The sequence below is a fragment of the Ruditapes philippinarum genome, unplaced genomic scaffold (assembly GCF_026571515.1).
Source record: "Ruditapes philippinarum isolate M1 unplaced genomic scaffold, ASM2657151v2 ctg15674_1_1_1_1, whole genome shotgun sequence".
In the NCBI taxonomy this organism is placed as follows: domain Eukaryota; kingdom Metazoa; phylum Mollusca; class Bivalvia; order Venerida; family Veneridae; genus Ruditapes; species Ruditapes philippinarum.
This window is the reverse complement of record NW_026860773.1, coordinates 403-16,840: the sequence shown is the minus strand read 5'-3', so window position 1 is coordinate 16,840 and position 16,438 is coordinate 403. Positions and strand designations below refer to the sequence as shown.

Below are 16,438 nucleotides of genomic sequence, written 5' to 3'. Positions count from 1 at the left end.
ATTGAATTATCAGTATTGAGGGATTAAGGGACCGAGCAATGCGTAAAATCATATTTTTAATTAAGTTGTCATATTCTTAATATACGGATGAGAATTTAGAAAGATTTCGTGGGTGTTTGCACCGAAGATGGAAAATTCATTGGTCTTGACTATAACAATTTGAGAGACAGTTTATTTATTTTTGTGTTGATTCCTACATTTGGTTTAGAAGGATATTATGATGGCTTTAGTGTAAGAAGATAAACGTAAAAATAAAATTTTCGAAATTTTAAAAACGGGAACACATTATGATAGGAGTGATGTATCCGTTAGAAGAGTTTGATCCGTATTATGATGAGATTGAAGTGAGACAGTCTTATGAGCGGGATAATACCCAGGACACTAAACCCGTCTGTAGATTTTCCAGAGTTACTCTGGAAAAACTCTGGAAAATAACAGAATTTCCATGAATTTCCGTGAATTTTCATGGAAACCAGCTTTTTTCCACAGTAATTCCAGAGTACTCTGGAAAAATTTTCATGGAGAACTCTGGAACATGATTTTACCATCAAAGAGTATCTCCATGAAACACCTCCGGAAACTCTGGAAAGTCAACACTTAGAAATTTTTCAAGGAGTTGTACTCTGGAAAACACTTAGTCATTTTTGTGAATGTTCTGGACTTAGAAAATTTTCAGCTGATTTTGGACTTAGAAAATTTTCAACTAATTTCAGCATTTACTTCACTTAAGATAAACTAGTCCTCCAAATTAAGTTAAGTCATGTATAATCTTTTTTCTATAATGAAACTATTTTCAGGGTTAAAGATATAAGAATAAAACACAATTTATATATGGAATTTATAAAATATACATGAAGACCAAGAAAATATCACTTTAAACAGCATGAAAAAAAATCACTTAATCACGTGGACTTGCTTGCCAGCACATAAATGTAACAGTCTGCCAAGTAAGCACTTTTTAAATACACAAAATAAAACTGTGATATCAGTACTTTATAAGTATTATGTATATACATGTACATGTCCCTGTTAAAAAGTTATTTGCAAAATACATTTATGCTCAGTGTCATGAGTGCTTCAATCTGTTTCTTGATTGTTAGGAAACCTTGCACAATAAATGTACCCTGCAACATTCATCACAATAAGTGGTTCTTGCAGTCTCTTTACTCTAAAAATTGTCTTGTTCCTCCTGAAAATAAAATTTGTATACTGAAAATATATGTTTGATTCAATACTATACATCTTGAAGAAATGGAGCGCAATGCTTTCAGGCTGTTAACAACAATACCTACAGACTGTTTTACTTTTAAAATGTGCCAAATGTTACTTTAATACTAAATGACATTTTATGGGAATAAAGCAATTTGATTAAGCTTATATCTTTGCTATCAAATGTTGCCTTACCTTTCATAAATCCAAATATGAGGGACCCGATTTTTGAGAATTGTGTCCTTGGCTACCAATTGATGTCCTACGGCAAATACAGATTTTGAAGGTTGGTGAATAATGAACTTGCTAACCTCTATTGCCTGTCTGTGCCCTTTATCTTCAACAACATCAAGCAGTATTGTGTAGGAATTTTGTTTTTTTATTTTAGAACAATTCATGCTATACATGACAAACCCATTTCTGATAATTTTATTGCATGTCATGTACTCCCTAATCTCACTTGTACCAACATATCTTTCTAAGTATTCTCTTTCCATTGTATCTAGAGTTTTTGCAGCAATTTGCTTTATCACAGTACATTGCATTGCATTATTAGATTCTCCATGCAATTTGCCTTCAAACATCTTTTCTACAAATTGCACTGTGGGAGAACCGCTTGGGAGATCTTTTACTTTTAAGTTAACTCTTTTTTGTGCCTGAAGATGCCAGAAGACATCTTTGCATACATTGCCTTTGCCATGAACACATGCTATGATATCTCCATTATATGATTCAAAGGGGAAACATGACCATCCCCATAGGGGCCCCCACTTTTTCACCATTGCTGGAAGATGTAAAATGTTGTGTACATTCATACTCATGTATTGAACACCATACAGATGTTGGACATTCTTGACAAATGCCTTTAACAGAGTGTTTGACCGCTGAAGATCATCGGGTGTAATGCCTTCCTGTAGGAGTATGTATGTTCCCTCTACAAGGCAGCTAAAGTGGGTTAAGAATGGCTCTTTAAGTATACCGTTCAGGCATGGAATGGCATAAAACAAAAGCCAGTTTCGAATTTCAGAAGCTTTCCAGTGATGGTAATTGTTGCAGATTTGTCGTGGCTTTCTGTGGATGAAATAAGGTGGGTTAATTTTTGAAAGATGCTTATCAACTTGTTTCATATTATTTCCAATATAAAAATCCTCTTTAGAATGCTTGCTATCAAACCAAAGTTCTAAGAGCTTTTTGGACACACCAAGTAGAATCCCATGCATATAATCAATAACTACATTTTCAGATAACTTGAAGTATGGCAGGTACATCATAGCACATTCCCCATAGAACCCAGCAACCCGTTTGTTCAAGGTTCGAGCCTGTTTAGCACATTGTCGAATTTCGTCTTCTGTACGTAGAGCTTCGGCTTCTTTGAATGGATATGCTCTGCAGTAACCAGCTCCAGAGCGTACCGTTTCCCCAGGTTCACTGCAAAACATGCAACCATTTTCCCCATTGTGCTGTGTCATGTTGAAAACATAGGCTCTTGCTTGTAGATCCATTGTAGCAATTATAAGCATTGCTTTACAATTAATTTCATTATCTACTGTTGTGAAATTAAATCCATCATTATACAGATCTAAAAGGTCTAGAACAAATGGCTTTAGATACATAAGCATCTTTGGTTTACCCACACCTTGCCAGATACCCCAAAGAATCATGTTTTTTTTCTGAAAACGTTCTTTTGGAGGAATTTCATTGATTAGTAAATATATTGGCCATAAAGACACTGAAGAACTTTTGAATAAAGCAACACCATCTGTAAACATTGTTAATGTAATATTAGTTGATTGATACAAAAATCCACCTGGTTCTTTGAGTTTCTTGTATGCAGTTCCAGATTTTATGTCGGATATAACATGTGAATTTTGAAGACAATAGCTCTCCTGAATAGATTGCCAAGTTTCAGGCCTCTCCATGATTTCTTTGAATTGCATTTTGATATCACTTTTAACAAAATACTTTTTGTTCTCATTATTGCTATGGCATCCTGGTGTAGCACAGCTTTCTTCATCACCGGTGAATAATTTATTACACACTTCACAATAGATATGATGCTGTAAGTAATCTTTGTTAAATCCACAAAGATCCTGCAGAGAGCTTATTGATGTCAGTCCTATATTTTCTTGTGGCAAATGCAGTTGAATTAACTTCAAAATATCATGAATTGCAGTATTTGAAAGATTGTGTCGAGTGGCAATAGCACCCAGTCCAAGGGCATGTTCAGAGAGTGTAATTCGACTTAAGTATGTATCATTATGTGCAGGCAATACATACAATGGTGGTCCACTATTATTTAATTCATTCGCCGGTATACATATGTCAACTGTTGCATCACTTTCAGTATTTTCGTCTTCATTTGACTCAGAATTTGTGTCATCATCAGATATACTCATGTCACTTGTGGATGCATTTACATTTTCCTCATCACCGCTATCTCCATATCTTTCAATTGTTTCAACAGAATAAAATATCTCAGCATGCTGAACATTTGCCAATGTGTGGGGGTAAATGCTATTTTCAGAATCACTTGGTTCTTGATTTTTGTTGGCAATAACAGTTGGATCATCTCTCATATAAAGTGCTCTGAAATTATATTTTAAAAGAAAAATATACATTCAAAAATACCACAATTTGAAAAAAAAAATACATAATTATGCTTTCTCATTAATTATACATGCAGGGGCCACTGACCTTGTAAAACATTTAAAAATACGATTTTTTAAATACTTATACTGCTTAAGTTGTCTGTCCTTGAAATGTCCTTAAATAACAAAAAAAAACAAATATATGGGCAGATTACTCAGAAACCAAGGTTGGTGACACCCTAATTTTGTTTCACATAAAATGTTCGAATATCATGCAAGTTAAAGTAAAATCTGTCATGTAGTTTTTAATCTGATACATGACTATAGTTAACCATAGCTTACACCATGCAATAAATTTTGAACATGTTCAAGCAAAAAATAATATATATACATATATATAAAGGCATAATAGACTCACTCAAATTTTCTTTTCTTTGCATAATATGTGCTTCGTGGTACTGGTATTGAAGAGTCTACTTCATAAAGTTTGTACTTTTTAGCAGGTACAGCGTAGTCTAAAATTAAGAGAAAAAATTAATATAGAATTGAATTATTAGAATGCAAACTTCATCATCATTAACTAAAGAAAGGAACATTCAAATTATTGTGCATCATTAATTGTCACTTCAAACTTTCAATGTCATTGATATTTGTAAAAATATTTTAAGAGATTGCTTTTCTTTTTTAAGTCGGTCAACTTTGAGTCATATTAAGCTAACAACATTATGTGATCTCAGTAGCTAGATGACAATTCTCAGGGAACTCTGTAACTAAAATAGACTTAAGCACTTTTTATGAGGTTTACACAGACTACTGTGTGGCTACCTGATAAAATCACATTAATTTTTTGTCTGCTTTGAAAGTATAGTATGTCAGTAGTTTGATAATTGTCTCAAGTATACAACATTTTTTTGTGCATTACTGTCACTTATTATATAATTAATACTATTAATAACATTAAATTTGCTTTCAATATGATAGCCATTATAAACCGGTGACTGATTTTCCTTCAATTTGATGTACTTGAAAATAGTTTTACCATATTAAGGCCATTTTATATATATATTTTGGTTTACCTTTCTTCTTTTCTTTTTTTATTTTATTCCTTTTTTATTTATTTATTTTTTTGGGGGGTGGGGGGTGGATTTTATATATAATAATGATAAAATAAAGCTGGTAAAATAAACTTACCTATTGTTTTCCAAAGTGAATGATGAAAACTTTGAATATGTGTTTTCAATGTGAACTTAGTTGAGAGCACCTTTTGGCACCCTTTATCTGGACATATCCATTTTTTCTCCCCAGTGCAACAGTCTTCCAAAGATGTGTTATATACATCTGCAAAAACAGCAAGGTTCAACATTATTATAATACCACTTGTAAAACTATATGGGACTAAAGTACTAAAGATTTGTTCAGAAGATTATTAAAATCATGAATATATCTAATTTGAAGTGAATGTATAAACTTAGTTTATAGTTTGGAAAGGTTGATTCCTAGTATTCGTTAATTTGATTTGGTCGATTCTTTTAACTGTCAGTTTTTTTTTTATTTACACTTATTTTACTGACTACAGTAATTATCAGGTTTTTTTTCTTCAAAAATCAAATTTGAGCATAATATATCTGTACCTATAAAATTTATACATTATCATAAGGAATAACGTTAGCCATGTAAATAATTCAATTATAATTCATTATTGGTAGCAGGCATTTGAAAATATTGTGCCATATATATACATAACAGGGGGTTATAAAAATATTTGATGAAGCATAGGCCCTATCATATGTACAATGGTCACATGATTATAAACTCTTAATCCATGGTAATTAAAGACCATATAATTATGTTCAATTTAATTTAACTTGATTTAATGTAATGAGGGTCAATTATTAAAAAATATATTTTTTAACTAATAATGTATACCAAAGCTAACATTGTTATCTAATCCTTAACTTTTTACATTACCTTATCTGAATCCATCGTTGTTCATTTCAGAGGCAATATAATAAGGTATATAGTGTCTCTGTTAATTTGTATACAATTTTATCTCCATTATGTCATCACACTTTCCAGAACCTGTTTTGTTTGAATGTCCGGAAAGAAATAAAATAATCTTTTCTACAATAATAAACATTATGAGGCAGGATCCCGTAAATCTTTGATTGTAAGCTGGTAAACTACACAGAACGACCTGCCACATGTGATGCCAAGCTACTACAGGTGTGGTTTGAAATTGACCAATCAAAATAATGAACAGTATTGGCGGTCATTTGGAACTCACAGTTAATATGCTGATAAGCGTTTGGCTGTTTGTTGTGGCATGATGGAGAATTCACTTGCATTTAGGAATTTGGATAAATGACAAAAAAAAAAACTTGGAACAATCTTGAAATTAGATGACATAAAAGTGCCTAGAAAGAGCACTGACATGTACAAAGAAGGAGACATAGTGGAAACTAAGTGTTGGGGATTTAAAGGGTTGCACAAGTGCTTGTTGGCAAAAATTGGAGGTAAGATCGCCATTTTGATACTCTCCATTTTTTTTTAAAAATAGATCTAGCCTGTTCTATTTGAAATTTTGTGTTGCCAAGGTTGAATATACAGTAGTGTCCTTTCACATAAAAATTTATTTCATTATATTTAAAAATTCTTGCTGACCATGAATTTAATTTTTAGATGACTTACTGTTCTGTGTTATAATTTAACTAAAGTATTTATTCACATAACCAAAATTGATTTTGCTGGGAAAATTGACAAAGAAACAATTGATATGACCATGAAAAATATCAATTACCACTTTGGAAAAAACATAAACAAAATGGGGCATTGGTAAATTCCATCTATAATTATCCATGCAGTGTACAGTTATGTCATTTAGGTCACACACATGTTTACCCTACTTTCAACGTGGGAAAATAATGATAAAGGAGTGCCTAATGAATGATTTAATCTTTTTTGATCTTGCTCATGCTGACATAATCTACATGTATTAATTGGGAAGTGCCTTTGATCAGCACTATCAAAACAAGGCAATACAATTGTACAATACACAGTAGGATGCCCACTATTGTAGCAATCATAGAGCAATAAAATGCAAATATTGTGTAATGCACCATAAATCTGTATTTAGATAAATGTTACTTGTACTGGGTTTGCTGTGAAAAGGTGATTTTATATATAACAACATATGGATGGATTATTGTACAGTTCAGCCACTTTTTTATGATTCCTAAATAACACTGAATGTGATTTGCTCTAACCACCAGTATGAAGATAAGCCTGCCTGCACTTCCTTAAAGTTCTTTGCCATTGGCATGACCAGGCTTTTTTTTTACTTTTATAATTCCTAAAATTGACAGTGAACATAGAAACTGTATAGAAATTTTGCCATAGTAAGAGTTAAATACAAAATTAAATTAACTAGGCCATAGGTAGGAAATCATGAAGTCACATCATTAAATTATCAATTAAAGATAAAGAGATCTAATATGCTTATAGCAGAATGAACCCACTGTAATCAGATGTGAAGTGACCACAATATTTTCTTTAGTTTTCAAAGTAAATGTTTGTTATTCACTCATTTGAAACCAATATCCTCAATCAAGATTAATTTCATGATTTTTGCCCCATTCCCCTCAATAATTGAGATATTTTTATTTGTATTTTTTAATAAAGGGAAAAAAATGCTTTCTTCAAAATGATACAAAATTCCCCTACTCAAGGGCTCAGTCCCCTTTAAGGTAATTAAGGCCCTGCTTAATGAAATGATGCTATCAAGTTGAACCTATAATGTATATTTCTATATTTTGGTTGTAGGAGAAACAGACCGCAGTAATTTAGAGGATATATTAAGAGGGGATGCATTTAACGAGTTAAAAGAAAAATTTAACATCAAAGACGAGGAGGAAACCATTGATGACTTGGGCCATTTGAAAAGGAGAAAATCTGATTTACCGGTAAAATACTTCAACATTATTTAACATTATTATCAGAAATAATACTTGTTTAACCTTATAATCAAATCATAATTATAATTTCTTGTACCTGTCAGCATTTCATGTAATTGCATGGTATTTAGTCAAAACAAATTTATATAGCAACAGCAATGTTAAAGAAGCACACCTCCAGATTCATACTAATTTTCATGAAAATTTGAAAATGTGTTTAACAGTATAATGTGAAGTTACCAAAAGAATGCAATTTACACATTACCAGTTGCACTTACAACCCATGTACCATACATTACCATAAAGAGGTCATAATATACAAAAATAGCCATTACTGCGGTAGTAACACAGTAGAAATAAAGTTATAAATACTTTAAAAATTGGTCATTAATGCACATAACATGTAAATTATTACTAGAATTTTGAATATATATTATACACTATCTAAAATCTTAGTACATAGTACTCAGGTTTGATTTTATCAAAATATTTTTGCTCATCTGGAGGCATGCAGCTTTAAAATAAATAAATTGCCAAAATGAAAAAATATGCAGGATTTATTTCCCTTTGGTAACTCTAAAAATATAGCAGTATAGAAAAAAATATGTAGAATAAACTGGTGAAAGTTGATTTGATATAGAAATAGAAATTTAATTTCAGTTAATTGCAAAGAAATCAAGGACATCAGATGTGCCAGAACAAGAGAAAAAAAAGTCCAAGGTCACATCAGTTGATAAAAAAACTAAACTCTCCACTCCAAAGAAGCTTAAATCTTTGGTAATTATAATTGAATTAAATGAATTTAAGTAGTATTACAATGTGCATAACTTTATCTGATATGTACAAGTTTTGTATTTAAATAAAAAATATGATTATGATTTTAATATACAAGATCTGTATAAATGTAAAAAGTCATTTACAAGCCCATTATCACTGTGAAATGTTTTTAAATTTTATTATCATGTCTCAATTTTAAGCTTTTCATTTTTGATGTCCTGAGTTAGAGTCCCATTGGCCAATTACCTGAACAAAATTTTGCTTCTTTTGCCTCTTGGCTATAAGTAATAGTAATTAAGTATTTTATAATGGTAGCCATAACACTTCTTTGTTTACATTTTGCTTCTTTTATAACAAATAATTTTGAATGTAATGCTACTATCCTGAGGAGTGTATAGCTTCTAACATGCTCTAAAATCATTATTTAAACATTATAAAACTCATGCTTGACCTTTTTAAATAAGGAAAAAATTGTTATAAAAATTAATAGAAGTATTTGTATTATGTTTGCAAATCAAATGTTTTGTAGGCTCAAGTGTCTGCTGAGTTAGAATTGACAGAGTTAGAATCTTCCACAAAAGCTAAGACTGCATGTGACAATGACATATTGGAAATTGGGAGTGAAGTATGATATTATTTTCATTAATACTTATTTTATATGATTATAGACCTGGAATAAGTTGTTGCTTTTCGATGATGTCATTGGGGGATAAGGCGAACATTGCCGATATGACTAAGTACATTAATTAAAAGTTATAAAGCTCTTGTAAGGTGGGCAGATTGCAAATTGCGGAAATTTTGTATTATTGTTAGATATTACACAAAAGGATGATCTAATGAATAAAAGCGTTAAAATTTATACACTTAACGATAATTGTTTCAATACTAGTTCATGACCATTTTTGGTTGATTCCGAATAATTAAAAATGTAACACCGTGTTTTATCACCCAGTTAAATCTTACTAACTTGCTAACTCACACATACACTATTATTTTGAGTTTCAAAAATTAATTATTCTGTAGTTTCGGAAAACGTAATAATACGTGTAACAGGTAGAAAGCATGCAAACAACTAAATATGCTTTTAGATTACTGGAATATTATTTTTATCATAGAGTTACATATCTTTTAATTATCTTTCAATTCTAGGAAAGCACAAAAATCAACATACCTCAACCTGAAAAAAGTTTAAGAATGACTGACTTAAGTCATACAGGAACAGAAGTAAAAGAACCACATGAAATTGAAGAGAACAATGAGCTAGTAAGTAATTAGAAAATCTATTTTGGCTTGTCTGTTTTAAAGAAAACTATAAGCTAATTTATATGACCACTTGATCAATATCTGTCATTCAAAAACTTTAAAGCCCCTTGCCTGCAGATGGAAAATGAGAAAAAAATGAAATAAAATTTCTGGTAAGCAGTAAATACTGGTCAAGTTAGGTTTTATATTAAATCCATCATTTGACATCTTAATTAAAAAAAAAAAGTTGACCAAAGTGTGAACATATATTGTGTTTCTTCTTTGCATAATCCACTGTCTTACTAATGCAGTAGCCAATATAAAGAGGAGTGATAATTTATTCAACAAGGTCACATGTCACAACCGTTATTTGGAAAAATTCTAGGATCCGATTAGCTCGGGGTTGTATATAAATATTTCTTAATGAGCAGCCCTTATTATACTCCATGTAATGGCCATCATGGTTTACTTATCTAATAAACTTCATTTTATATCATTTTCATGTGTTATTAGTTTTATTCTTGTGATATTTTCACTCTTTCTTTTCACAAGACATTAACAAATACATAGATGTAAAATCTATAGTCACACTATAAAGCTTGAAGTTAATAAATCTGAAATAATATTTATTTGTCTTATGAATTTCTCTTTTTTTAAGGACCTGTTGAATCACAGTGAAGCATCTGCCTTCAAACCACCACAAAACCAAAAGCATGGGTAAGATCATTATCACATTGTAAATCAATTAACCTTTACACATTTAGACTAAATTCACTAAAAATTTTCTTTAACAATAAACTGGGTTTTTTTATTAACTTTAAAAGATTTGGTGTAAAAAATAGGGCATAATTAACACCAGTAAATTTAAAAATTGACTTTAAATCTCTCTTGTTATATGAATCTTTTTATTTTAAGTTTCTGCTTAAAATGTTTGCATTTCTCATTGAAACAAATAGCTTCTCACTGACTAGCAACAAACATGTGATTCATGTTGGCCATAACCAAAATGGATGAATCAAAACTTAAATTGGCAGGCATACCTTTTCTATTAGTTTAATCTAATTAAGATTTTAAAAAATCTGTATAAAAATTTCTTCTGGTATATTAATAGTAATAATAGAAATAATGATGATAAATTGAATAATGAATGATAATTATATGACAACCATTTTCCTTTGTCTTTTATTTCAGCATGGTGGGAGTGCTTTATAGGGAGGCCATGGGTGTGGTTAATAATGAAGAAGCCAGTTCTTCAACATTTGAAGAATGTCAAAGCCAAATGCCATCTTGTGGCTTGAACTCGTTTCAGGTTGGTCAGATCTGGAACTGGCTCCAATCAGTAAGATAGTTTTTACACACAATGCCTTATTTAGTGGTCAAAAATATGATACCAATTTCTTGTTAAAAATAAACTAACACAATTATAATTACTAGAATATATAAAGTTAAGATATGCAGTAAAACCTTATTTGTTTTCATAAAAGTAAATACAGTTAAAAGTATTCGTAGAATCAATGCATTTTATCATTAAAAACTTGAACCTACTGAACCTAAGACAGAAAAGTTAACCCTTGTAACTTGATTGTCCTCCTAAGTAATTTACCGAAAACATAGAATAGTACCTTAAATAAAATCAAATTCATGTTAAACAAAACTTGCAGTTGCAAAGTTTTTGACGTTATGTCATATATGCCCAAGTGCCCTTTTAGCACGGTGGCGATCATATGTTTATATGTTATTAAGGGTTATGCTGCATACAAGTTATTATTGTCCATCTTTTAACTAATAAAGTTACCACATGTTTAAAGGGAATTATTTCATTAAGAGTTTTTGTTTTATTTGTGTTCAATAAATTTTCACCTTATACCCATAAACATTTATTTCAGCTTGAGAACAGAGTTAATTGGCTAAGCACTCAGCAACAATCCTACCAACAATTTTACACCCCCAGAACTACAGAACAACAGTCTAGAGAACAGACATACACTCGATCTGTAGGTATATTTGAAAAATTTTTTGTTGGTTTGGTTGTTATATTGTTTTGTTTTTTTGCTAGTAATGTGATCCCTAAAGTAGAAAGCTGTCTCATTTGTCCTTAAATTTGCATATCATTTAAGCTCTTGTTCAAAAAATATTGATGGACATTTCTTAACACATCACAAAGTGACAGTAATAATGAAATTATAAGTTAAATAATCACAATGCTACCTTTAATGATTTTTAATTCCTTTAAAAATGCTTGTTACAGCCTTAATTAATTGCTTGATGTTTTTCATAGTTGATAGGAACATACAATTTGAGGTCTTTCTAACTTTGAACATAGTAAAAGATCACTTTGGTCAAGATCACTGATGCTAAAATTATTGTCAATTTTTTTTTTTACACTTTTATAGTATTGCCTCTATTTTCTTTGAGTTAAATTTAGAAAAGTTTAGTAAAAAGGTCACTGTGAAAATAGAAACTAGTATAGTCTGACCATACCTGTGAGTAAAGGCCATGAACATGGCCTTTATTATAAGACAAGTAGTCTTTATTTGGAACCAACTTTGTTCTATTTAATCAATAAAGGCAAACAAATCAAAGAGTGATCCTTTATTTACCAGTTTATTCAGAGTTGGTCTTTAAGCAGGTTTGACTGTATATAAATTTTAATGAATTAATGACCTGTAGGGTTTTTTTTCTCTCCTGAGATTTGTCTTTTCATTGGCCAGTTCATATTCTGTGCTATTTTTGATCAATGAAATACCTGAGATCTGTATTTGAGCTGGTCCTTTTTTATATATAATCTTGGACATTGGTAATTGAGCTGTAAGCCTGTAAAAACCTAGTACCAGTATGTGCTAAGTCACATATATTATTGTCTTACAGGAAAGTAAGGTGGGTGAACACATGCCACACCGACATGTTGGTCAAGGGAACGGGGTACGGACATCTTTAGAACAGGTAACAAATCTAATTGAATTCTAAGTAAGTCTTGTAATGATATTTGTTTGGATTACTTCAATTTTATGACTGAAAAAGAATTACTTGTCCATTGCTTTATTAATAATTGGTACCAAAGTAACTGACATCTTTAGAGAAATTTTGGCTATATTTTGAATAACTGTTGTCAAAAATCATTATGTTTACAACAGAAATCTTTAAGTAGCTCTGTATTAAGTCTGTCTAATTATTCTTTTTTAAAAAATTGTGGTTCCAGGATTTCCAGAATTGTGAAACAAGTACTTGTACAAGCCCACAAGAACAGCTATATGGGTCTTATACCAAGGTAATATTATACTGAAATGTAAAGCAGAAACTTACTTGTATTCAAAGTTGATCCAGTTGTGAAATTTTTAAAGACACTTAATTAAATTTTATGTGAACAATAACTCATTTTACTAAATTATAGCTATGATTTATTTTTGTTGATAAATCTGTAAAAAATAGCTAAACATCCAAAGGCCAACATGATCAAATATTGTGTATTCACAAACCTTAGCACTCCTTATATTATTACATTCTGTAAATACAAAAACAAATCAATTATGTTTCTTGTGAGTTAATTATGTAAATAAAAGTGCCTTTGAAAATTAAAACATGAGAAAATAAATTTCAAGAAATGTTTAGTTAGGGTGATTTGCCACTAATCCCTTTATAACCATTCTATGTAGTTTTCATTATTTTTTGTCAAAAATGTTTCAGAATCAGCTTTTAGCAAAAATTGAAGGGGTTACTGATTATTCCAAGGCCGCAAAAACGCTATTTAGGACCCTTTACAAGGAAGAAGAGTATCGCGGCCGGTCCCTGTGTGGCGGAAAGCCGAATAAGCGGTACCTGGCAAGGCCACCACTTGAAGACCAAACCAAATTGCACATAATATATGGTTGGTAAATTTTTTACATGCCAGACATGCATATTTGATAATATTTTAAATACTTTGACTGACAGTTGTGAGTTATATTTCAATAAATTTTGATACATTAATGAACTTTAATCATTCTTGTGGTAAAATATTCTAACTGTTTGCCAAATTATAAAAATAGCATTGTGATATGTAATAAGACTTTAACAATGAATTTAAATTTATGGCGTCTTAAGCAATGGTCCAAATATGGCTCTTAATTGAAAACACAAGTAAATTTTAAGTAGATTTTCTCCTCCTTTTTTATATCAAGCTATTGCTGTCATTATTTTTCTTCCTATGGGCATTGCTAGCTCTATGATGTGACATATTTGCAATGCTGAATCTATGTGAATTAGACAAAAGCTTTCTTAAGCTGCAACCCAATGTAATTATGAATTTATACAGCTTCTTTTTTTCGTACAAATACATTGATGTTTGCAAAAAATACTTTCAACCTAATAATTATATCATATGTATTATTTATTTTTTTTTTTAGATATTATTCATGAAAAATATGGACAAGGACAATCACATACCAAAGAAAAGTTAAGGGAGATATTAAAACCAACACTAAACAAATGAAGAGACTTGATATGATGTGTTTGTGTCCATAAATATTAAAGATGTTCAAAGAATTTTTATAGTTATCTCTTTGTTTATGTAATGTTAAAAAGTCAGATTACAGAAGTTAAGGTTCAAATGTATGATTGAATGAGAATGCATCTTAAAATAAAAGATAGTTATATCATTAGGTCAGTTTTATTTTTTTTTGCATAAAACTCTTAATAAAGTCAACTGTATGAAAGATTAAGTCACTAATGTATTATGCTACTGGCACAGAATGATTTGCTTCTGTCTGTCCAACTGTCCATCTGAGACCTGGAATTAGTGGTTTTAAGAGAAATTATTTTAGTCGACTGTGTAGGAAGGTATTAGCTTATAAAGACACTTTCAAATCGGTTGCTGGAACCAACCCGTAGTGAGCAATGAGTGTAAAGTTTCTTGCTCAATGAAACAACTTGTCCCTGACAGGGTTTGAACCAATGCAGCTTGCTATCATTAAATTACTAGTCCATATATTAACTGCTCGGCCATGCCGCCACTACTACTTCCTCTTTCTACAGTATCCCTAAGGTCAGAACTTTTTTCCAGAGTGGCTCTGGAAATTTTTTCCACAGTAGCTCTGGAACCTATTTTTAACTGCGGAACTTTTTTCCAGAGTGGCTCTGGAAATTTTTTCCAGAGTGACTGCGGAACCTTTTTTAACTGCGGAACTTTTTTCCAGAGTGGCTCTGGAAATTTTTTCCAGAGTAACTCTGGAACTTTTTTCCAGAGTAACTGTGGAAATTTTTTCCAGAGTACTATAACATATAAGGAAAACAATTTCCAGAGTTTCTTTGATAACTCCGGAACATTTTCACGGAAAACTCCGGAAACATTTCATGAAAAAAGCTCTGGAAATTCGTGGAAGGTGTCCATGATTTTTTTTCAATTTTCCGTGAAAAACTCCGGAAAACTAGTCCGAATTATCCAGAGTTGGAGATTTCCATGAATTTCCGGTATTTTTTCATGGAAATTCATGGAAAATGTACGGACGGGAAGTGACCTTGACCTCTGAGGTCAAAATTGGGGTCGAATCAGACTTCGAGAAGACAAGGGTGAAGGTTATTGATATAGGTCCAGATCCACCATTGTGTGCTAAAAGATATATTTGGGGGCGGAAAAGTAAGCTTGAAATTTCTGTTATTTATAATTATTTATTTGTTTACCTTTATTCCTTAATCTGTAATCTGCTGGATCTTAAAAAGATAAGCATTTGGAACCAGTATAAAGCCAGGTCAAGCTGCACATCTGTGCAGTCTGACACACCTCTTTATGGTTGACTGATCATCTTTGAATTTTCATATTAATGTCCCCAAATTGATAATGGACAGTTCCAAAAAATGATTGCTGGACAAGTCCATATTATAAATTCAGCAGGGTAAGGGTTAAGAAGTTAATAATGATTTGTGTATGCCACCAGTGTATATTGTAGAACCAGACAAGTCAGCACAGTCCCATGCCGTATTTCCAGGCTCTATCTTGCTAATTTGCTGCCCAATGTTACTTTTATAAGGAAATTCTTCAAACTTCGAAGGGCAGTTTCAATTTCAAAGTCCATGTAAGAAATTCAGTGTAGAAAGCGTTGCATGACGTTGATATTAAAAAAAAAATTGTTGTAACAGAAAAATATTGTTGCAGGTGGTGTGACATACAGAAACAATGCAAATATTTGATTTATTGTTGTTAGCTACATCTAATGTTTTATTTTACAAAATTTAAAACGGTGAAATAATAATTTTTTTCTTATGGTCGATTATCAAAATGGTTGCAACATAATAAATTATAGGTTATTACATATGAAAGCTGTTAGTAAACAGAATGTTCCAGAACATTATATGATGCTGCTGTTTTTAGAAGGATTTTTTTAGAAGGATTTAAATCATTTATATTTTTATAATCATTTCACCTAATATTGAGCAGTTAATTAATGTTAGTAGTTCAGAATCAGCACCAAAAAACCAAAAACAATTAATTAATTAGGCATGCATGTGAGCCAATTATTACATGTATTGTTATTACATTCCATTCATAAGGACTTTGTTTTATTTTTACTTATCAACTCTTCTGTTCATTTTGTACTACATATAGTTACAATGATTTTACACAAAGCCCTCAAAATTTTCCCCTTAAAATCTAATATCAAACAAACAAACAAACTAATTGATTATCTGTCTCTCTCAAAG

General features: G+C 31.0%; 2 protein-coding genes across 2 annotated transcripts; one reads left to right on the top strand and one right to left on the bottom strand.

Moving 5' to 3' along the window:
• Nucleotides 1–392: 392 nt before the first annotated feature.
• LOC132713335 (uncharacterized) lies at nucleotides 393–5,455 on the bottom strand. The gene is made up of 4 exons (XM_060695885.1): nucleotides 4,989–5,455; nucleotides 4,216–4,312; nucleotides 1,405–3,795; nucleotides 393–1,189 (listed from the first exon to the last, which is right to left on the bottom strand). The coding sequence occupies exons 1-4, from the start codon at nucleotides 5,158–5,160 to the stop codon at nucleotides 1,078–1,080; spliced, it is 2,772 nt and encodes a 923-aa protein (XP_060551868.1). The 5' UTR covers nucleotides 5,161–5,455; the 3' UTR covers nucleotides 393–1,077.
• Nucleotides 5,456–5,835: 380 nt separating this feature from the next.
• Nucleotides 5,836–15,251, top strand: LOC132713334 (uncharacterized). Its single transcript, XM_060695884.1, has 12 exons — nucleotides 5,836–6,310; nucleotides 7,617–7,756; nucleotides 8,408–8,524; nucleotides 9,054–9,149; nucleotides 9,674–9,787; nucleotides 10,425–10,483; nucleotides 10,958–11,105; nucleotides 11,653–11,760; nucleotides 12,635–12,709; nucleotides 12,966–13,034; nucleotides 13,451–13,631; nucleotides 14,149–15,251. The coding sequence occupies exons 1-12, from the start codon at nucleotides 6,229–6,231 to the stop codon at nucleotides 14,232–14,234; spliced, it is 1,275 nt and encodes a 424-aa protein (XP_060551867.1). The 5' UTR covers nucleotides 5,836–6,228; the 3' UTR covers nucleotides 14,235–15,251.
• The last annotated feature ends 1,187 nt before the right edge of the window (nucleotides 15,252–16,438 follow it).

Coding starts and splice junctions, on each gene's coding strand:
- LOC132713334 (XM_060695884.1), top strand. CDS start 6,229: ATGTACAAAGAAGGAGACATAGTGGAAACTAAGTGTTGGGGATTTAAA. Junction 9,788..10,424: donor TTGAAGAGAACAATGAGCTA/GTAAGTAATTAG, acceptor TCTTTTTTTAAG/GACCTGTTGAATCACAGTGA. Junction 10,484..10,957: donor CCACAAAACCAAAAGCATGG/GTAAGATCATTA, acceptor CTTTTATTTCAG/CATGGTGGGAGTGCTTTATA.
- LOC132713335 (XM_060695885.1), bottom strand. CDS start 5,160: ATGTTGAACCTTGCTGTTTTTGCAGATGTATATAACACATCTTTGGAA. Junction 4,313..4,988: donor TTCACTTTGGAAAACAATAG/GTAAGTTTATTT, acceptor TCTTAATTTTAG/ACTACGCTGTACCTGCTAAA. Junction 1,190..1,404: donor CATATTTGGATTTATGAAAG/GTAAGGCAACAT, acceptor TTTTATTTTCAG/GAGGAACAAGACAATTTTTA.